The 22049-nt window shown below is 45.1% G+C and overlaps 9 protein-coding genes across 9 annotated transcripts; 3 read left to right on the top strand and 6 right to left on the bottom strand.

Moving 5' to 3' along the window:
• Positions 1-1195: 1195 nt before the first annotated feature.
• Positions 1196-2143, top strand: GL218_04570 (putative f-box domain protein; the record flags this gene model as incomplete). The annotated part of the gene is made up of 1 exon (XM_033581187.1): positions 1196-2143. One exon carries the CDS (start codon positions 1196-1198, stop codon positions 2141-2143), a length of 948 nt encoding a protein of 315 aa, XP_033435839.1.
• Positions 2144-2930: 787 nt separating this feature from the next.
• GL218_04569 (Metacaspase-1A) lies at positions 2931-6827 on the bottom strand (the record flags this gene model as incomplete). The annotated part of the gene is made up of 11 exons (XM_033581186.1): positions 2931-3065; positions 3149-3800; positions 3862-3973; positions 4038-4291; positions 4350-4391; positions 4478-4797; positions 5620-5715; positions 5771-6250; positions 6326-6386; positions 6444-6480; positions 6548-6827. 11 exons carry the CDS (start codon positions 6825-6827, stop codon positions 2931-2933), a joined length of 2469 nt encoding a protein of 822 aa, XP_033435375.1.
• A 1260-nt stretch (positions 6828-8087) lies between these two features.
• GL218_04568 (Para-nitrobenzyl esterase) lies at positions 8088-9143 on the top strand (the record flags this gene model as incomplete). The annotated part of the gene is made up of 4 exons (XM_033581185.1): positions 8088-8377; positions 8445-8733; positions 8828-9019; positions 9057-9143. The coding sequence occupies 4 exons, from the start codon at positions 8088-8090 to the stop codon at positions 9141-9143; spliced, it is 858 nt and encodes a 285-aa protein (XP_033435352.1).
• A 1065-nt stretch (positions 9144-10208) lies between these two features.
• Positions 10209-11673, bottom strand: GL218_04567 (putative transporter MCH4; the record flags this gene model as incomplete). The annotated part of the gene is made up of 5 exons (XM_033581184.1): positions 10209-10259; positions 10303-10655; positions 10723-10970; positions 11023-11315; positions 11395-11673. 5 exons carry the CDS (start codon positions 11671-11673, stop codon positions 10209-10211), a joined length of 1224 nt encoding a protein of 407 aa, XP_033435353.1.
• Positions 11674-12408: 735 nt separating this feature from the next.
• GL218_04566 (Norsolorinic acid ketoreductase) lies at positions 12409-13261 on the bottom strand (the record flags this gene model as incomplete). The annotated part of the gene is made up of 3 exons (XM_033581183.1): positions 12409-12577; positions 12634-12749; positions 12812-13261. 3 exons carry the CDS (start codon positions 13259-13261, stop codon positions 12409-12411), a joined length of 735 nt encoding a protein of 244 aa, XP_033435354.1.
• Positions 13262-14495: 1234 nt separating this feature from the next.
• On the top strand, positions 14496-15314 carry GL218_04565 (uncharacterized protein; the record flags this gene model as incomplete). Its single annotated transcript, XM_033581182.1, has 1 exon — positions 14496-15314. One exon carries the CDS (start codon positions 14496-14498, stop codon positions 15312-15314), a length of 819 nt encoding a protein of 272 aa, XP_033435376.1.
• A 758-nt stretch (positions 15315-16072) lies between these two features.
• On the bottom strand, positions 16073-16629 carry GL218_04564 (uncharacterized protein; the record flags this gene model as incomplete). The annotated part of the gene is made up of 3 exons (XM_033581181.1): positions 16073-16207; positions 16276-16466; positions 16611-16629. 3 exons carry the CDS (start codon positions 16627-16629, stop codon positions 16073-16075), a joined length of 345 nt encoding a protein of 114 aa, XP_033435355.1.
• Positions 16630-17342: 713 nt separating this feature from the next.
• Positions 17343-18117, bottom strand: GL218_04563 (Mitochondrial import receptor subunit tom22; the record flags this gene model as incomplete). Its single annotated transcript, XM_033581180.1, has 3 exons — positions 17343-17435; positions 17500-17789; positions 17898-18117. 3 exons carry the CDS (start codon positions 18115-18117, stop codon positions 17343-17345), a joined length of 603 nt encoding a protein of 200 aa, XP_033435356.1.
• Positions 18118-18823: 706 nt separating this feature from the next.
• GL218_04562 (putative Na(+)/H(+) antiporter C3A11.09) lies at positions 18824-21857 on the bottom strand (the record flags this gene model as incomplete). The annotated part of the gene is made up of 2 exons (XM_033581179.1): positions 18824-19678; positions 19731-21857. 2 exons carry the CDS (start codon positions 21855-21857, stop codon positions 18824-18826), a joined length of 2982 nt encoding a protein of 993 aa, XP_033435357.1.
• Between the last annotated feature and the right edge of the window lie 192 nt (positions 21858-22049).

Here is a 22049-nt window from a genome sequence, read left to right as displayed (position 1 = left end):
ATCAGAATCAATCGTTTTTAGTTATTCTAATTCTTTATTTCATTAAATACCTACGTAATATGTGTATACATATTTAACTATTGTCAATCCAACAATGGGGATATTCCTCCGCAATACCCGAGATCCTGTTCCTTTTTTGACCTACTAGTCCTGACAAGATGAGACTGACGCTGTGGGAACGACTCATCCTGTATATATCCCACGTATTCTAATCCATCGATTAGAATACGTACTCAACTTCTAACAACAACAACTTTTTACCAATAGACATATGATACCCTCACTCGTGTTGCATGCAACATCCTTGTCCATCCAACAGACGCTCCGGCACATGGTATGTCCAATTGTCCTTGTTTCTACTGAAAGTTGCTAACATAATAACAGGTTCAGCGCTTAGTCTTAAGAAGTCTAGTAACTTCTTCATGAATGTTACTCAATCAGTTTAGCACTCTAGTAGATGGTATATTTAGTGGTCCCAATCCTCGCCGAAAGGTGCTAATAATATAATAGGCTAAGTGACCAGGCCTAATACAAGCTTCCATTGGAATGCTATCTACTCTATTGGTCTGATTCAGATTGTCTCTATGAGATGTGGGGGGGAATAGGGGGATGGATGGGAAGCCAACACGGCTGCTACTCGGAGGATTATCATTTGGCTTCGGACAGAAGCCTCATGATATTGTGCTGACATAGAGCTAAAAATCAACAACCTCTTTGTTCACACAGTGCTTATGATGTTTCCTAAAATAACGCCTTACAGACTTTTTTAATAATTGCGTATAATCTGTTTCTCGCCATTCTACGAAGTATATTGGGCCCAAACTACCTTAGGTTAGGTACATAATCTTCCATCAAGCATATGGCTGTATCCATAGGCGACTGCCTCTAAAAAAATTGGTTGCTACAGTCACTGTTTTTACTAGTGACAGACCTTCAGCTTTAAGGTCCACAGTCACTAGTTTTACTAGGGACAGACCTCCAGCTGTAAGGTGGTCTATGCCTCAGATATGAAAGATATATAAACATAGCCTCCCTCCCACATTTTCGAACTTTCTCTTCCCATCTTCTCCTACTCTTAAGTGCTCAGTTATCAAAGTCTCTCTTATATATACTAAGGTACAACAACATAACATCCTCAAAACAATCCATCATAACCCATTCATCATCCACCATCTGTCTCACACTCTCCATCGCCATGTTTAAACTAGCATCCTCTTTCTTCAGCATGGCACTGGCGCCGGTACCGGCACCAGCTTCGGACCGGGTCTTCGCCGTGCCCGAACTACTTGAAGCTATCCTATCGCAGGTCGACAAAACTGATCTTCTGGTCAATATGCAACGGGTATCAAAACATTGGAAAAAAGTCATCGAGGGATCGCCTAAGTTTCAGAAGGCCTTATTCTTTCTTGCAAGCTCCGGATCTCCGACTCCACACAAGAGATACCTCAAGAATCTCAGGTTGGCATCTGTCGTCCAGCCATTCTTTAGTGTAGACCTTCTTGCGGGCGGTTTATCCGATGACAAAAGGTTCAGTCACATTTGGATGAGAGATATTGTCTGGCACCTCGACTCTGATATCAAACCAAAATGGCTGGTAGAAGACGCTTCTTGGCGCAACATGTATGTATCTCAACCACCGATCAAGAGGCTTCATTGGCAGATCCAAAGAGAGGACCAGGAAAGCTACGGACTATCATTGCCTGGAACCGTAGCAGAGCTTGAATTCCCAGGAGGATTACGGATGGGTGACTACTACGACCTCATCCTTGGCACTAGGGGCACCCACAAAGTCATATGGCCTAGTCCGACTGGGAAGGTCCATGCCGGTGACGACATGGACGATGAGGCTCGGTGGCTATATTATGAGCGCCGCAGAGCACACGAGCAGCACGCGATCATGATCAAACAGCTTGTCTCTCCAGAAGAGGATAACCCGGATCCCAGACGGGATGACTACTGGAACCCTCAAGACCTCCAGAGGTATCATAAAAACCTTCGGATGGTGAAGGGGCTGGATGTCAAGATGACGGATGGGGATGTTTCTTGGAGATACAACTGGCTCGGAAATGACAGCGCTTCGGGTATGCGCCTATTCCTTCATGCGGCACAAAAATTCATCCCCGACGATGTATATTATTACTAAAGACGCTCTCACGCCATATGGTATGTCTTAATAGTCCTGGTCTTCATCGAAACATACTAACTGACCAATAACAGTACCACGTGATTTGCCCCGAGAGAGTTTACCATAATGCTCCTCGGTGAACCCAACTTCCTTAGCTTACCATGATAGGAAAAGGGTGCTGGTCTTCGCATAGGCGTGGTTTGGTGTGGAGGAACTTAGTATGTAAAGAGCACTTTGTCTAGCTACTACGCAGAGAAGTGAGGATGGTTCTGGCTTGGTATGGGAAAATATGGTTCGTTTTTCCTTGAAAGGATAACGGAATTTGGAAGGGACGGGAACTCATTGTCAGATGGACAACATACCAACTTACCGACCTAAAATTGGTCGAGAATTAATCTTTTTGTTACCCACACGATGCTGTGTTTCTCCGCGAAGATCCGAGATTGTGATGAATGTATATGTGCATGAAATAAACCTTTGGGTAATGGGTTTAGTGTAACTTCTTCTGTTCGTAAACTTGGTAGTATTCCAAAGTAGGAAGTAGGTTTTATATGTCTAGTCGCTACATGTAATTTGCTCATTATGATCATATGTTTATTAATATATTGCCGATGAACCCTCTATCAATTTCTATATTAGAATGTACCTATTGAGAAGAAATGTGTACCAAAAATTCTAAAGCCGACTCCCCTTCATAACCATGCATGATACCTAAAGGATAAAATATTTACTTATAGTTAGATATAAAAAGCAAGAGTTAAAGCAAAGCTAATATATCACAACTGGTATAATGTTCCTACCGCTGTTACATTGAGGCGGCGGGATCAAACAGCGGGAAGTTGGGTTCGCACACGGTTCCAGCCGCGGGTAGCTTGCCTTCAAGGAAGTAGTTTTGAATAATGGAGTTTGTGCAGTTTGATGGCTGTGTGAGAGATAAGTGCTGCATGAAAAGGTTAGTTCCCAGTCTACAAAGCATAAAATAGGGGCTAAGAAGATAAAGGAGAAAGAAAAAAGGTTACTCACGCCGTGGCCGTTATGCGTAAGAAGAACGCTTCCCTCGAAGCCCGAGCTCATGTTCTTAGCCGAGGCCAGAGGAGTAACGGGGTCGAAGCTGTTGCCGATGAATAGCACTGGGTTCTTAGTCTTAACCTGGAAATCACCCTCATACCGCTCTTTGGCCTCAAATCCCCATTGCGCACAGGGCATTACATAGTATCCCCAAGCCCAATCCCAGAACCACTTGCTGGTCTTGTGATACTGCTCAAATACAGGGTTAAGATCAGATAGCTTATTCGTCCGCAGCTTCTTATCACCGCAGCGGATTCCTAGGATTGCTTGGTCTTGAGATGGGATCGAGAATGCCAAGACCCGGTTCACGAACGTCTCCAGGTTGCCCTCTAGCACATCCTCGAGCGCCTGGGCCAGGCTGGGCCAGCTCGATGGTGAATATAGCGTGCTGAAGATGTGGGCCTTGAATAAATCGTAAGCGAACACGACCGTCCCGTTGAAGACGGGTGGGTTGTCCCGGACGGTGTCGAAGAGCTCAGCCATGGCTGCTTCTAACTCATCATAGGTCCTGTTTTTTGCCAAGGCGCAGTTTTCGGGCATTGCGATACACCCGCGCATGAATTCCTCCCAGGTAGCGTCTGTTGATGCTACCATCTCAGGTTCGCCGCTGGATTTAACTTGTTAGTTGGATTTTGTGGGACGTTATACTGAGAAAAGGGGGTACATACAAAGAGTTATAGTACTCATGCGCATTCATCACACCATCGAGAACAACACTCTCTACTCTATCAGGGAACATCGCGACAACGGTAGCTCCTAGAGTAGTACCACCGGAAATTCCTAAGAAGGACCAGTTAGCTTACCAGTGCGTTAACCTTTAGCTTGCGATCGAGACCACACTCACCCCAGTATCGAAGCATGCCATCTTCGTTCAGGGCGTCGACGATTGACATCATGTCCCTTGCAACGAATGCCATGCCGACAAATTGACCGGTCTCCTTCTGCTGGTCGTGGCATTGGGTCGCAATAATGTTGCCTTCGGCCCAGAGTTTACCTACTGCCGTGTCCGCACTACCAGCCAGGCTATTTCCCATAGCGGCGTAATAACCCGTGGTATCGTCGGGCCAGCATGAGAACCGGAGAGTTTTACCCGTTCCTCTATACAACATTGTTAGTCCATACGATGATATGGGGCATAGTGAGGGAAAAGACTTACCTAGGGTCCCAACTTATGAGATCGTGGTAACCCCCAGTAGTCCTATTGAGATATAAGTGTTAGCCAAGCCTTTTTCATGTTATATCGAACTGGGGGTCTCGGGGATAGTAAACTAGTATATCACATACGGGCCCATCAGCTCTGCATAAGCAAGCATGCTTTCTAGACCGTCTTGGCCCGGACCGCCGAAGTTGAGGAGAATGCTACCGCGCTTCGGCTGCTTCTGAGCCGGGTACTTGATCAGATCGAGATTGAGAATATCGCTACGATTCTTGTCGGTGTAGTCGAGCGGAACGGGCAGTTGGGCGCATTGCACTGGGAGTGTGGTATTTAGTTTGCATGGTCCCCATTTGATCTCCGTATTATTATTGCGGCGGACGGTTACCGCTTTGCTGGCATGGGGCGCGAGCGAAAGGAGTAACGGAAGGAGTGTCTTCGAAGATACCATCTTGGATTCAGTTACTTGTGAAGCTGAGATGTCATGTAAAATTCGATTGCTCTAGTCGAAGCATTTCGATTCGTCTTATATATTTACAAAAGTAACCTCATGACAGGCACGAATTAACATTGCCATCCTCCTATGTCATGATGCGGTATTACAGCCTCTATTTACAGCCGCAAGTGCCATCGACGTAAATCTGGAGAAGATTATTCCTATATGGCGAATCAATTCAATTCTTCCTTTGCTTCTGAATACGTTAGCCAATCAGAGTCTCTGTTCTATAAGATTCATACGGCTCTTGGCAAATCGAGAATACGCCGTATCTGTACCCGGGACCCTTGCGTTGTTAATCCTTCCTATTGCGGCCTATCCCAGCCCTACGCCTTAGCCCGCTGGATCTTGGCATCAGAGCTGAGCGCTGCTTACGATTACACTTTTGTACAGCCAAGGCTTGGCAAAGGGATAGCTGTCAGATTCCGTAGAACCTATGATCATTGGACTCTATGCGTCATCTATTAGCTACCTTATATATACGGCGTATATGTCTCTAATATTACGTAAAGAAAGAGGCTTGAGAATTTATAGCTTTCTCGATGATCTTTTTTTTTCATCTCTTGGGGTTCAACTTAGACTAAATGCTATGGATTGATTAACTTCTGCTTAAGATGTCAACCATCTTAGGGTAGAATGCATCTCGCTCTTTATCTAGTATTTTTTATATCTTTCTCTTCGTAGAAATCTTAGTCTATGGTTACTGATACCTTATAGCTTTGGTTTTCATTAGCAAAACGGGCACATTTATGCTAAGTCGAATCCGATTTTACTTACGACGAGTACTTGGTCTAAGTCATATCTGCCGCCACAGCTGAGTTGCGGGACCTGAGAGTAGTTCCTCGCTAGTTCCTCTCTGGTATTCTGGAGGACCTAAATAATCTCATTGTTAGCATTTGATTATCCTGGATTTAGTCACAAGACGTACGTTTATATATGACTGTTCAGGGTTCTCTCTCAGAGTCCTAAGAAGTGCCCAAGACATGGCGCCGGTCGGTGCCCCGGCGATGGATGTATCCGCAGAGGTCTGATCGTCAGCGCATCCGGAGAACATCCAGACATCTTTACCTTCTGTCTCCCAATGTTCCTCGAAATTCTCAACGGCGAGTCCATCCTCATCGACATCCTCGTTCCGACGATGATGCAGTCCATTAAAGAAGTCAGTCGCACCTCCGAGTAGCATCTTAGCGTCCTCTACTTTAGACATAGAAAAGCCGCTTTCGAAAAGCCCCTCGGCCGCGCGAATCAGCCCGATTCCTTTCTTGATCGTGTCAACCATATTAACATTGCCATCTTCGTCAGGTCGATAGACATAAGGCAATTCGCAGGCCGAGCCGGAATGACAGCAATCAAAGAGTATGGTAAGACGGCACTGGGGATTCATTGGAGATACGATCGATCGATGCAACTAGGCAGCGTATTATATTAGTATTAAATTTTGGAGAAGTAATATCAAGGCTGCGGAAGTTGTTTGAGAACTCACTATTTCGCTTGAAATTTGTCCGTTTTCTGCAAAGTCGACCGGACATATTGTATCATCGAAGCTGGTTCATATCAGGGGTTAAAATTCCTAGACTGTTTACTTACCCTCACAAACTTACCCTGAAGGTCGATCCCTAGCATCACTTCTAACTTGGGCTATACGTTAGGTAGGTAGGTACATATTAGCCCTCGCTACACACATACTTGTTATTAAATAGCTAACCTCCATGACCAGAGTAGCTCAACCAAAGGATATCACCAGGTTGGTTTCTGGTAACCAGCCAATTGATTGCTGCCAGGATATTGGCGCCTGTTGGAAAAAAGGGGGTACCATCATTTTCAGGAATATCCGACAACATGACCATGTCGTGAGCGCTGGGTGAGAAGCCCCTCTCCTCGACGAGGAAGTTCCTGATGTTTTCCGCGTCATTAATACAGCCATTTAATTCATGCTCGGATCCGAAGTAGTTGATGCCAATAAGAAGAGCTTTCTTGCGGGCCATGATGCAACTTAAGTTAGACGTAAATAATTATCTAGGGAGGTAAAATCAGTGAAATATGGATGTTAAGAATGCGCATTTGAAAAGATGAATATGTAAGTATCGATCTAATCTAAATATGCCGTATTTCCGAGCTTGATATCAGTGAAATGGCGGTCTCAATGATTTACTATGTTAGGTACCTTATAAGGTAACACTACTTCGTACATACAGGTACAGACCCTACAGATGCGAGTTTTAGTGGGGCATGGGTATGGGTATGGGTACCTAACCTATATACTATACCAGTTAATAATTACGTAATATCACCACAGTACCTACCTGTTCCCTAACGTTAAAAGTACCTGTTAGTTAATTTATCCCTACTATAATTTGGGCTATGAAATGCTCTAGCATAATTTCTCGACCATCTACTAATTAGGGGTTCTTCCTACTGTAACCTTCTTATACGATGCGCACCCTTTCATTGGCTAGATCGCACATCACTTGCCTGGCAATATCTTTACACTATACGAACCTTTGATACAGCCTCATATGACAATGATTGAATTCAATCAATATAACAATGATTTAAGGCCTATATATCCCTTTAATATGCAATATTATACTAATTTTAATCGGTTATATGCATCGAAAAATAGACAACGGCATCAGACCTGATCATTTAAGGTCTTATATGTTAAAAACGAGGTCTTCTTTAAATCCTATATTGAGTGCCTAGTAGTCGTATTCTACGAGGCTATTTGAAAGTTTAGAAGGTTTCAGAAAAGTTAGCATACTTTAGGTACCCAAGTAATATCAAAATTGTTTTAATAGTAAATAGCAACAACGATGTTAAAAATACCTTCACTTAATAAGCATCTAAAAGTAAACATGAAACCACAAACGATAAATGACTTCATAGCTTAAAGTACTAGGGTGTCACAGGCTATATATGTAAGCAAAGCATAGCTTAAGTATACAAATAACCCCTAAGATTACGGATCTGTACCGGGAATAAATAATATATACAAGGATCCTCCCCTTAACCGAAAGCGAACTCAATACCTCTGCATCATGAAATCCTCCCAGCTCGCCCTAAGCCTTTAGCTGAATGCCTTTACTTCTACGGATGCGAATCCGATTACATAGCCACGTGGCACAGTAGAATAGAATTGTCCATCATCATTATGTCTGAATATAAAGTGCTAAGATTTCCGACTATTATGGAAAGCCAGACTTTTTCAATCCGGCTCAACCAAGATAAATCTATTTAGTCTCAAAATGTACTTTAGAGGGAATCCCCTAGGTAGCCTAGTCTTCGCCACCTTGAAGGAGCCTAATAATACTGTGAAGACAAGCAGCGGAATAGTCCATGGCGGCCAATGCAGCACAACCAGCGTAAATTACTTCCACTCGATTCCGTACGCGAAACCGCCTCTAGGAGAACTACGCTTTGCACCTCCTGAGCCATACAATAATTCGCTCGGTGTGATCAACGCTACAACACCGGCACCAGCATGCATTCAATTCTCGGGGTTGTTCGATGAGAAGACTGCGACAAGCGAAGATTGGTGAGTAGCTCTGCGCGGTTGTCAGGTACCTTGAGTGGCTCTTCACTAACTCATGTGAAATATATAGTCTTTTCCTGGATGTCTGGGCTCCATCCTCTGCTAATTCCGAGTCAAAACTTCCCGTGAAGGTATGGCTATACGGAGGAAGCAATGAAGGCGGTGGAATTTCAGATCCGACATATAATGGCTGTTTCTCTGCTGTGGACTCCATTGTTGTCTCTATCAACTACCGCCTCGGTCCTTTGGGATTCTTAGCGTTGTCGGATCTTGGCCTCACCGGAAACTATGGCATCATGGATCAACTTCTTGGCCTACGCTGGGTCCAGGAGAACATCGTAGGGTTTGGCGGTGATCCGGTAGGTCTATACCCTCGTCACGTTGAAGAATACCTACCTACCTAGGTACCTATGCATCACAGAGCAATCAAAGTTAATAACAAATCTATTTTAGAGCAAAGTCCTACTCTTTGGACAATCCGCCGGCGCTATTGACTCTTTCGTTCTTGCTACATTACCCGAGGCACCCGAATTAATGAAAGCTGCTGCCTTAGAGTCTGGAGGTGGGAGAGATATAGCAACAGTGGACGACGCGAAAGTATGGTATTCAGAGTTCCTTGACGCGATGAACTGCACGAAACATGACGTATGTGCCGAGCTCCAATCTCTATTAATTTATTCAGAATGCTTATCAGTATTTAGTTATCATGTCTTCGAAGCGCTCATGTCGATGGAATCCGAGCCGCAACGGCAGCAATGCCAAGTACTAGCATAATGACTGTTAATACGGCCCTCGTCAATAATGGCACAAGGTCTTCTTGGACCCCCGTGGTAGATGGAAAGGTAATCAAAGAGCAACCATCAACTATAGGAGTTAGGGTCCCTTCAATAGTAGGGTCCACTGCCAGAGAGGGCTCTATATCCGTCTTAGCTTCCTACGTCACAACTTGGAAGGGAAAAGCTCCTAGCCTATCGGACTACGATGATTTCCTAGCCCTTAACTTTGGGCCACTAGCGACACGAGTAAATGAGACGTTTCCATTAGCCTCTACATTTAACGGTTCAACACTTACCGCTATGGAGGTTATTGTCACCCAGGTATCATACCAGTGTCCATCATACCGAGCTCTACAAATGGCGGAAAAGAAAGGAATTCCTGTATGGAGCTATCGATTTGCTCACGAGCCTAGTTGTGCCTGGTATAGCGCGATAGAGGCGGATTGGATACCTCGTTTAGGGGCAACGCATACGAGCGAGATCCCATTCGTCTTCAACTTTACCGGTTCGCCACCCCCTAATGGTAATTGCACCTTCTCGAAAGCAGAGCAAACAATGGCCCATGATATGAGTCGTGCGTGGACAAATATGGCACAGATAGGGGTACCGGGTGACAAGAGTATTTGGCCTGCTTGGACATCGGACGAAAGCCAAGGTGTAGTATTCAGTGATGCAATGGATGTTGGTGTGGTTGATTATGCTTCTTGTGATTTCTGGGGGGAGATTAATGAGGATCTTAATAAGTATCGGAGGTCGCAATCAAGCATGCATGATACTATCTCTATATAGTATAGTTAAGCTAATTTTCGTTTCTTACCCCTCGGCATTATTGAGGATTAGGGGCTCAGCAGAATAGAACACTTGTCTGAGATAAAGTATTTTGTCCATAGAATCAACCGCCGTGCTCTAATTTATTCCGCCACATACTTTAATACGATAATCTGGCACCGGTATAAGTTACTATTCATTGTGTCGATGGCCCATCCTCTTGAAGATCTCGTATGCTCGAGCTGCACAACCAATGCCTCCCAGTGTTAGCATTACCCCATTAAATAGAATCAATATACCATAGCTCGTCCCATAACTTCGTGGCCACCAAAGCGTTTTATCTGTACCATTAGCTATCAGCACCTCACTGATAGGCCCGCTTACGATGCTACCAACACCTCTTGCCGCAGCGGCAAATCCCCACAGTACGCCTAAATCGGCATGGGGAGCTCGCTTCTGTATCTCAAGACCTATGCCGACCCACGTTGAGCTCCAGCCGCCAGCGAAAACGCCATAGAAGAAAGCAAAAGCGCACAGAGCCCCAAAGTTAGCTGCGAACCCCCAGGCGAAGAAGACGGTAATAGCAGCACCTAGAGATAGAAGAAGTAGCGATATGGAGACATGGTAACGGTCAACTAAGTATCCTGTGCCGATGGCACCGATAACCGTTGCAGCGTTGTAGAGCGATAGCATGCCAGCTGCATCTAATGGTGATGCGCCAAAGCGCTGAGCGAATGCTATGTTATACGTTAGTTCACTCAAGTCGAGAATAGCCACGAACAATGAACAGTGTTGTGCACATACACGGCAGGTGAATACCAGGCAAAAAGTTGCCGAGGGCTTGGAAAATGTTACCGGCTTGAAGTATGGCGAATATCGGCGTGATAATAAATCCCAAAGTCCCGAATCCGGAAGACACAGCAACACGTGGTGGCTTAACCCGCGGCCGAAGGAAGTAAATCGATGGGATAGATAAAGTTGTGACGGCGATGAACCAAGCTATCAGCATAGTCCGGTGTCCGTACTTTTCGAGGCCCCATGTCATCAGCACACTGTGCACATCGTTAGCCGTAGAATATGAATGCCCATCACGCGTCAACATACGGAACGATGATCCCACCCATACCCGCGCCACTCTCCTGGATTCCAAAGGCGAGTCCTTTACGTTCGATAAACCACTCATTCAGAAACTGTATCGTCACCGTATTCACAACGCTAGCTCCGAGTCCGTACAAGATGCCCTGCGTCAGAAGTAAATGCCAAACCTCGGAAGCAAACGCGGACGCAAGTATAGCGAGACACGTGACAGCCGATCCGGCAACGAGGGCTGGCCGCCTGTACGCCTGGTATCGCTGCAAGATGATAAAAGACGGAGGCGACGTCAAGTATAGGATTCCCTAAGAATCAACGTTAAGGGGGGGTGTCTTATAGAAAGATGGAGTGGAGTTGCTCCTGCGGATGAGAGTGTCCACGTACCAGCGCAGTGGTACCAACTGCAGGCAAACCCTCGGGATGGTCAGAAAAGGGCGGGTGGGAGGATAAGTAACTCTGGAAGACGCCGTATGAGAATGGAAATCCCCACGTCAGCGCGATCATCAGAAAACAGCCAACCCAAAGAAAAAGCCACGCGTGTTTACCGCGATCCGGTTCTGGATAGGCGTGAGCTGGTGTTCTATCTTGGCCCTCTCCTACATGGCCAAATTCAATTAATTCCGAGCTTGGGTCTTCAACCAGAGCCAAATCTTGGCGGTCCATTGGTTTTTTTTTTCGTTACCCTAAATATTTATATATTTGAGCTTTTCTATGTAGGTTAGGTAGGTAGTTGTTATAATCAAGTTTATTTGAGGTTTTAGTCTGCTATATATATCTTATACGTAATGAGGGAAGTTCATATCAACCGCATCTTCAAAGCCTACAGATCAGCTTGTAGTTTATTTTGACTAGCTTGGCACGCCCTAAACCCCCCGTATACCGGGGGTTTACATGCTGTCGTTAGAACTAACTTAGACCGTGATCGGAAAAGCTTCCCAAGAGGGGACATAAAGGGGTGGGGTATTGCATGTGTATTTCGTAATAAGCTATCTTTATTATGTATAGTTATATAGTATTATCATTGCTAATCTTGGCTTGTGATGAAAGTTACGTGATTGAAGCTCCCCGTCTCTAGCCTTAGGTAGTCTAGTACCTTGGCCGAGTAGCCGCTAAAGATTATATTCAAACAGAATTTTATAAGTCTTACATTAGTTTAGGTAGTTAAATGTCAATGCCTAACCTCTATAGTCTAGTTTTAGTTTGAGGTGAATGATTTCAGTGGGTTTCTTTGGTAAAATGCCAAATATTCAAAATTTAGAAGTAAACAATAGATGTAAAGTGCTGGGTAATGAGCGCTTAATTTCTAATTATATTATCCAAATGCGATAGGTCTAATTCTGATGTCTTATGCTGTTCTAAGAGACTCCTAGAATACCACGTCCTCAGTGTTGTCATAGTTTACCAAGCTTTTCGTTTTCCCTCATAAGTCCATAACTTGCCACCTGACTCTCTGGTAGCCTCATTAATCACCTTGAAGGTACCGTCACAAGAATCCTTTATAGTGACAAGGGCTTCGTCTAGGTCAACTGATCTCGCTGCTGTATTTCCCATATCGGTTTGGGTCCATCTATAAGGAAAAGTCAGTAAAGTCTATTCCAGAGAGAATAGTATTTTGTCACCCACCCGGGATCTATCACAAATGCGATGATGTGTTCCTCTTCCTCATTGATGCTCTTTGTAATCCAGTGTACAGCAGCCTTTGAAGGGCCGTAAACAGCGTTCGGATATGAATACATTTCCTAAATGATAGATATATTAGCATATCTAGCTGCTGTTGAAGTAAGTATACGAATCTTCTTACCTCTATAGATCCAGCACCGGACCCAATAGTCACAAACTTAGGAGCGGCGGCCTTGTGAAGTAGTGGCAGGGTAGCCTGAAATAGTCGTAGCACGCCGAAGACATTAACATCCATAGTCTGATACATGTCCTCAACCTTTGCATCGGCAACTTTAGTGAAACCGAGCGAGATGGCGGCGTTAGCGATTACGATATCTAAGTGATCGATTCCCTGCTTCTGGAGTTCCTTTACAGCATCTGCAGCGTCTGTGTTGCTCGTAGCTTCGACCTTCACGATAATGAGGCTGCTTCCAGGGGCTTTAGGTAGGTTGGTCAGCTCCTTAGACGTGGGATGCTCCGGGTTGCGGTTAGCAGCAATCACTTTATGATTAGGTAGGGCCAGATAGCGCTCAGCAAGGCCCTTACCAATACCTCGATTGGCACCAGTGATAAGAACAATAGTAGAAGCCATTGCTCTTGCGTTAAGGTATGAAGTAATTAAGAAATGTGTCTCTAAGAATTTATTCTAAGCATACATCTACTAGATTATTTCTTTTAGTTATATAACTATGGAAAGACTACTTTAAATATCAAGGAAATCTTAGGTTACACTCATGCAAAAGTGAAATTTAGCGGTGCATGCGGTAATTGTCATCACGGAAAGTTGGCAAGCCAGAATCAGGATACGACATAGTAACATTACAAATTGACGGATGAAATAAGCAGGTCAGATGGGGTAATATCACCCAAATAAAGTTAGTATAAAAATAATCGTTTAAATATTTGGCCGAGATCATGTAGGTGCGGGTGCCGGAAGAGCTTCCACAGAAAGACACCCTTATGTAATACATCCGGACCCATCAGCTCCCGTACCCGTACCCGCACCGATAGGCGCCGTTTATCGGTCTCCCGCTACCCGCTCCCGAGTTTTTGTCATTCTCCTTATCTGATAACTTCTGAATAGAAACTCAGCTTTACTTTTAGTCTTCTTAGCACTCCGACAGTTCAAGATCTATCTTAATTTATGGGAATTTACCAAACAGCCTAGATCTCTATTAATACCAATAGCAGCCTTTATTACCTCACAGAGATCATTTGAGAAAAATCTATCATCATCATCTTTACGCCTAAATCAATCGGCGCGTAGCCACTTTACCATGCCTATACGTCCCCTAGCAACCAGCACTACTTACTTTGATTTCGCGCACTCCAATATCTGATCATATTGCTGTGTAAGATAATATCGGTGTGGGTTGTGCTAGTTTTGCTTTGAAGACACGCTGGTCCGTTACTGCATGCGCATTGCTCGTGGCGCAGTCTATCATCTCGAGATGACGCCCAATAATTTCATAGCCTACCACCAGATGCGTCAAAATAATCGGCGCACCTCCAGAAAAAATCATGATATTAAGATGCGCCCCCTTTTTGGGCGTCCTTCTACCCCTTTTAGGTGGAGCTACGCTTACCGCGAATAGCTTAGTCACTATGAATCATAATGAATCATTCCGACATGGTTTCACGTGACTATAGGGACTCGAAAGTTGCTATAGTCATATAAGCTGGCAAAATAACGTCAAAAAAGGGGTGAATTCGTCAGTATAGTTGTTAAGAGAGTACAATAGTTATTCTGAGGTTATTCCGATTATTCTGGATATTTTGATTGGTTACAAACTACGGAACTTGTTCCCCCTTTATCATCATCCGCCATGGCCACATCTCTTAAGCCCTCCGAAACCATGGACTTCTACGACATTGCCATGAGCCCACCAGCGTCAGTGAACCCCTGGAAGGCTCGATTGGCGCTGAACTTCAAACATATTGCGTACAAGACTATATGGGTCCCCCTTCCCGATATTGGGAAAGTTCGTCGGAGTCTTGGCGTGCCCGCTTGTCGCAAACTTGCCGATGGCAATGACTTCTTTACACTTCCTATCTTGGTTGACCCTAATACCAACTCCAAAATTGGGGACTCGTTCGATATTGCTGTCTATCTGCAAAAGACGTACCCGGATTCAGGTGCCGGCGATTTATTCCCCCCTCAGGAGATCAACTATACCTTTGATCAAGACCCTCCCCCTTGGGCACCGCCACTATCAGCACGGAAACAGGGTGAGTATGACGAGTACTCCAAATTCAATATGCATATCGACAGAGCATTCAGCGCTTATGTTGGCCTCATGGGGTTTTTCCTCCCCTTCGACTCACAAGCGAGCAAGGATGAGCTCGTTCGCCGTGCTGGTGTAAAATCATGGGATGATTTCGAGATAAAAGGCGAAGCGCGGGAGAAAATGAAAGAGTCTTTCCGTATGATGCTTGGGGACCTTGCAAAGCTATTTTCAAAGAATACCACGGGGCCTTTCATTCTAGGTAAACAGGCTAACTACGCCGACCTAATCGTTGGCGGGTGGGTATACATGATGCATGGGACTCTCCCAGACAATGAATGGCAGGAGGCCAGGAGTTGGCACGGAGGTATTTTCGGAAATTTGTATGATGGGTTACAAAAGTATGCAGAAGTGAAGTAGGCTCTACTATTATGCGACAGAGCCTGACGCAGCTACATATTATCAGTAGATATCAAATGAGCTTTGAAATATTTCAAGTTTACTTATATTGCTTTTATAAAACATATGGTAACGTAGAAATACGATCAGTCATATGAGGTACTAGAGATCTAAGTATATATTGTCAAAGTACCCCTTGATGGATGTCATACATAGAGCAAATGTTAGAAGTAGCTGTGTCGTAGTATATATATATATTGACACCTAACCTTATATCCTCTTACGAGGGCGCACATCGCCCTTATATATCTCTTTCATATAAATCTATACTTAATTTATACTAGTATTATTTATACTCTGACATATCATATCAGGGGTGAGATGGGGGTTCAGCTCCGGATTTGATAGAAAATGAGGCGTAGTAACTGCTATACTAAAATCGCATAATTTTCTATTGATAATCTGGTCAGCCTTAATGTCGAGGCCAAAGATTCCAAGCGTTTATAGCTTAATAACGTCTTGAAATATTTTTCTATAAGATCCACCTGCAAGTCCTCGGCGTCTTGCTGACTGAAACATTTGACGAGTCCCCGGATAGGCGGGACCCTACCATCCTTTCCTAGAAAGCGCGTACATAACTCTGGGTCTTCGCCCCAATTAACATCCCCGCTGAAGACAAGCTCAAGATCGTCGAAATTAGTCATCATGGCCTGCTCGTTCGCCTCATCTAATAACATATAGCCGAAACACTTGAGAGCTAGCTCCTCATTGCCAGTTTCTTAGAGTCTACCATAGGCGCGACACTCACACCTGAACGGCTCTGCGTAGTTGTAAAAGGCGCTCAACGACTCACGATCGGGATCAGCGTCCAAATAACCCGGACCCATCCAATAAAAGCCAGGGACGAATTTAAACTATAGACATTCAAGTCAATTCGAAGCTCTCTCGCCAAAAATTTCATATATAGGACATCTCCACCTACCAGTTTTAGTGCGTAAATCTGCCCCAAGATTTTGACCTTGAAGACGTATGAATGTGAACCATCTCCGATGCATTCGAGAAATTCGATTTCTTGAGGACCCTGAAAATCGAACGGTTTCAGCTTAGGACCATCGCATTGTGGTAGTGGTACTAGATCGACATCAGACTCAGGCCACTCGGGATACCAGAAGTCTTTGATATATCAAAATCAACAAAGAAAACCTAACATCACCCGTCCTGCCGTAACATAGAAAAGCTTTCCCTCTCAGATCTTGTACCTACCTAAGTTATATCGTCTAGCTGAGACACTTTTGACTAATTAGTGAAGTTACCCACATGTTCCAAATAATACCATCTAGAAGGAAATAACCAAACCATTTAAATAACTTGATATGTTTAGTCTGGCAATATCCACCTCAAGGAGATCGGATTATACCTCTGAGTAGTATATTTAATTAGTACTACCAGAACTGATAGCTCCGTGGTGATATGCTATTTGCGTCAACAGCTATACCATCTACGAAGCTGCGGTAATAAATTGATATCGTTGACTGCCTTGGTAAGGCTAAATAAGGTAATTATGATATACTTCCAAAAGGTAAGGCTGTCTCGAGATCTTACGATAATGAAGTTTGCATTAGGGTTAACAACTGATCCCCAAAGAAGTGGAGGGGAGGTGAATTAATGAGCAAAATTAAATCAATTCGTACGGCCTAGAGCACTTCCAGCCTAATGCAAACGTGTCCCTGCCAATTAACCGACCGTGATGCCAAATTATGATACAAGGTGAGGTTCTTCACGAACCGTATCGTTAGAGCCGAGAATTTTCTTCCCCTTCATAAAAACCCTGTGCGCACACGCGAACAATATACCATATGAAGGCTCGTAGCTAAACCTGCATTATCTAACTCCTAAATAGAGCAAGAATAAAGACGAATCTTTCAACAAGTATGCCTAGGGTGGACGTTGAACGAGGCTGAGTCTTGGATATAGACAGCGATGGACCATGGGAGCAATGCATACTAAATACAGCATGCTACATATGAGTAACTGCGACGTTGGCATGTGTTATAGAGAGGGCTTTGTCTCTCGGTCGATTGCAGCGCCAACTTGCTGGGCTGTCGAAGAGCTGGGGCCATTGGCGCCACCAGCAGTTAGAATCTATTGTATTTGTTAGATATTATGTATTCGTCAAGTCTACGCGATATTATCATAGGAACCTTACCTCTCCACCCATCTCACGCATCTTCATTTCCTTTTCCATTTCCATTACTTGTTGCTCTTCAGCCCACGCGAGAGCCCACGGGACGCCTAGAATTAGCGCAGAGGTGCTAATCACCCAGAGAGTCTTGCCGCCGAAGGAAAAGAAGCTTGAGACTGCGCTAGTTGTTGCGTTGACCTTGTTGGCAATCGAGGTTCGGGTCTGAGGTGGAATGATGTCGCGAAGCGCATACAGGCGCTCGGTAAGAGTTTCGCTAGAAGGGTCATAGTCCGACTCGGTTGAGATTTCAGACTCTATATAGATTCATGATTAGGTAGCTGTAAAATTAAGACATAAGACAAAGGCGCGCAGTGACCACAGATTTAATATAAAAGCTAGATCACTACAAGTCAGTGACGTACCAGTATCAGTGAAATCTTCGTCCTCCTCAGGACCAGCCTGGTCCTCTTGGAAGTGTTCATCGACGACCTCTGTAAGTTGGACCATTGCGACTCTCGGATGGTTTCCGTTGACGGTGAATAACAATCGTAGGTCGAGTTGTGGAATCGGGGTTTGAGCTGGAATAACGGGAGAATTGGGAGGAGCAAGAAGAAAATCTTCAGAATCCGATAAAGAATCCATGGCTATCGGCTAGCAGGGGTGTCTTTAAAGCTTTGTTTTTATTGGAGCATTGTGACTCAGGTCGGCGTTATTTTGACAGTCATTAGGATGAATTTTTACTGTGTATAGAAAAATGTAATAATCCGAAGCGAAAGTTTGTGTTCCAGGCATTAGAAGTCTAGCTAATCATGTGTTATATACATATACATGCATATATCCGACTCATTACCATAGAGCCCCTCTGAGCCCCTCTAAGCGACCGTCTTAATACGTTAACTCCTGTAACCCCTCGGCTGCACACCTCAACTTGGGTACCTGTGAGTGACGTCATTGGTTAAGAAACCGTACAAGAGGCCTGCTTTGTACAAGTCAGTTCATATATTATTCAGAGGTAGGTCTATGTAAATTTATGAAAAAAGTCTTTGAGGTAGTTTATTGGAAGATTGTCAATAAATAATAATTATATTGTAACTGCCATCCATGCGTACCTCATTGTACCTCATAGTAAATGGTAAATAAATGATTGGTGTTTCGATCCCGACATAAAGCTGATTAGAAACATATAGCAATAAATATATTAACACTGATGTATTAAGACGTCCTACTTTAGACGAAAAAAATATTTACTCTATCTCATAAAAGCTATTGTGCTTACTTTTCGCTATACCAATTCAGCATACGTCATGACCTAAAACAAAACCAAATAATATCTCATGAAGCGTGTGCCTCAGCCCTTGTTGGGAGGGGAGTCTGCGAATCTTATCCCTCGTCTTGTGGGGGGTACTCTAGGGGTATCATCGTCTTCACTGTCACTGTCTTCAACCCCACCACCGTCTACACCTAACGCAGCCTCCCTTCTTCTCCTCTCCGCAGGAGTCTCCCCTAGATCATTATCCTCGCGGACGCTAGCGAAAGCTGCTAATCGTCGCCTTCTCTCAACGGCTGTTTCCGGTGTATTTGATGTCAGAGGTTGCTCTGAGTCTGTCGTTGGGCTACGTCCACGAGGGGGCTCTGGGCGAGAAGGAGACTTGCTCGCATCCTGAGTGCTATCGCTTGCTTGAGTCACACTAATCTGAGGGTGGACTAGGGCCTGGGCTTGGGGTTGGGCTGTGCTTGCGATAGGTGCTTCCCTTGCCATCGATTTCACTGCTGGATCCGCATTGGATTGGTCTACCACCTCGCGGCGGGTTTTAGCATCCAACTTTCGCACTTCTCTGAGGAAATCATCCTTGGTCATGCGTTGTCCAACGCCACCGATCGTGAATCGGATACCTCGATCATCTTCTACGCTCATTTCAGCAGGAGCAGTAGCATCCTTCCTCCTCTGTTCAGCAGCACCTCCACGACTGAAGCCTGGCCACACTCCGGTTTTCGTCCTAGCCACGGGTTTGATACTGCTGGTCTGGGTAGGCTCTTGTTCGGACGACGCTTCGACATTGGGTGCTGTCTTATCAGTTGGCTTAACGAGACCACCCATTCCCATGTATTTCAAACTAGTAGCTACATAGTCTCTACCGTCATTTCGCTCGGTAGGAAGATCGTACTTCCTCACGACTTCTCCATCTTCGTCTTCCACAATGATCTGCAAAGGGTTAGCTGAGTTTCTTACAACTCGAATAAGGGATTGTACTTACCGTGTTACCAAACTGGTATGCTCTGGCTGGCTCATGCTTTCGTTCAATCTTTGCCTTGTCTTTACGTTTCTGGGCCTCCTCATCACGCCATTTTCCAATGCTCTTCTTGAGTGACTCGTAAGTCCATCCCGGCTTTTGAGTTTCGGCTTTGGCTTTCTCCTTGACTTCGTGCAGATCTTGAGCCGGTTGATGCCCTGTTTCCTCAACCGCCAGAACTTGACCATCGTGATCTTCAATTATGATATGGTCGCCCTCATCAAAGACTTCTAGTTCGTCGTGTTGTTCGCCTCTGGATGGTTGCTCACGGCCCCTTCCACGTTCCGACCCGCGTTCCTTTGTCACATGCACTGTTTTCTCGACGTCCTTTTCGCTATCTTTTTCGAGCAGATCCTCCGATGGCGAGCTGGGGCTTTCTTGTCTTGGTGAGACAGGCGGTACAGAATCAGATGGCGACATAGGCTCTATTTCACTTGCGCTCCTTTTCTGGGGGAAGATGGCCGACTGGCTTACGGGCCCACCAGGTCCAATACCATCATCCCACCTTTTCCTACTACGGCGCCTCGAAGAAGCGCGGCTTCCCGCTCTACTAGGGTTCTCCTCCTCGCGCTGTCGACGTAAGAACTGCCCAGGCACTCCAGTTGGTGGCAACGTGCCAGGTGGAAATTCAGGTAGTTTCATCTCCTCAAAGTCGGTATCTGACATTGTTCGGGCTTGTGATCGCGACTGAGATGTGATCCGTGGCAAGCGGCTCATCCAAGCAGGGCCTTCTTCTGTAGCAGTGGTAAATGACATGGTGAGTGATAAAGTGTTAATGCGCTTTCCTAAAGTGAACACGGCCACTGAAGAACCATGGACGATAATGGAGGAAATCACCATGAATGTAACAATAGGCCACACGAGGAGAATAACATTGTAGAACTCAGTACCTTTCTCCGGCAGTTCTGGTTCAGGAATCGTGTGCTCACTCTCCAACTCGGCACGAGCAAGTAGGGCAACAAAAATAGCACCTACACCGATTGGACCAAAATGCCCGGCAAAAAGAGCTTCTCGCCAAGTCTTAACATCAGGAATCAACGGTTTGAGAAGCATCATAACCGGAATCCGGCGGAAAAGGATCACAAAGATGGCCATGACAACCAGTCTCCAAGCAGAAAGGCCAATATCCACGTTGTTATACTGCTCCCAGGGAATAATAGTGCCAAGATAGACGAAGTAGGCCAAATTAATTAGTAGATCGATAACGTTTGACACATGCGATTCCTCTGTCTTCTCGCTGAACCAACCATCGTTTGAAAAGCCTACACCGGCAGCAAATCCGACAAGTAGGTCGTCCGTGCCTAGAATACTGCCCGATCCAGCGCAGAATAGAGCCAAGGTAAAGTAGAAGACGAGAAAACTTTCACGGTCGATCAAGTCGTGCCTTTCAGCGTATTTGATGCCATGTCGTGCAATATACCCAACTAGAAACCCGTACACAGCGCCGAAAATACACTCGTAAAGGACAGTATATACAAGCCAATGGTACGTGGTCTGTTTGGCGTCTAAGTGCTCCTGTAGTAGGTACAGAGAAAGGTAGATGAAAGGGAAGGCCATGCCATCGTTGCAACCGGACTCGGCAGAGAGTAGATCTCTCAAGTGCTTCGGTACTCGTTTCGCAAACTTGCCCTTACCAACAACTGATGAAGCAAGAACGGGATCGGTAGCAGTGACGCAAGCTGCAACAACTAAACTCTCGAGCCAAGATAGTATCGGGAACATCCACCAGACGATCAAACTTGTAATCAACCACCCAAAGGTCATGACGGGAAGCAGCAAGAATACCACAGATTTCCAATGCCTCTCCATGTAGTATTTAGGCAATTCTACTCCGACGGCAAAACATTGAACGACCAAGACAATTCGAGAAAATTCAAGAGTAATCTCGTCGACATTTCCCCACGATACGGGATCAATTAGATTCGCGGCATGAGGGCCGAAGATAACACCGCAGAGAGTGGCGACAGTCGCTTCGCCAATATACATACGCTCCTTAATAACGGAAGAACAGAGCATAAAAAGCGAAGTAAACCCTCCTAAGATGATATACACCAAATGGGGTTTGGTAATCGAGAGGTGATCCCACGCCATTGTTTATAGCAGCGTCCCCTGGACGACTCGTACGGGGCGGGGCGTCCGCAAGGCAAGAGATATAGAGAAGACTGCAGCTTACTAGTCGAGGTTCAGGGAGGACGTTGGTCGGAAGAGGGCGTGTATATTGGTTTCTTTGCGGATAGCGAAAAGACTCCAGGAGGCGAGGCAGGATTTGCGACTCCCCAACTT

Source organism: Daldinia childiae (assembly GCF_008694065.1).
Source record: "Daldinia childiae strain JS-1345 chromosome Unknown Scaffold4, whole genome shotgun sequence".
NCBI lineage: Eukaryota > Fungi > Ascomycota > Sordariomycetes > Xylariales > Hypoxylaceae > Daldinia > Daldinia childiae.
This window is presented reverse-complemented; position numbering and strand designations above follow the sequence as displayed.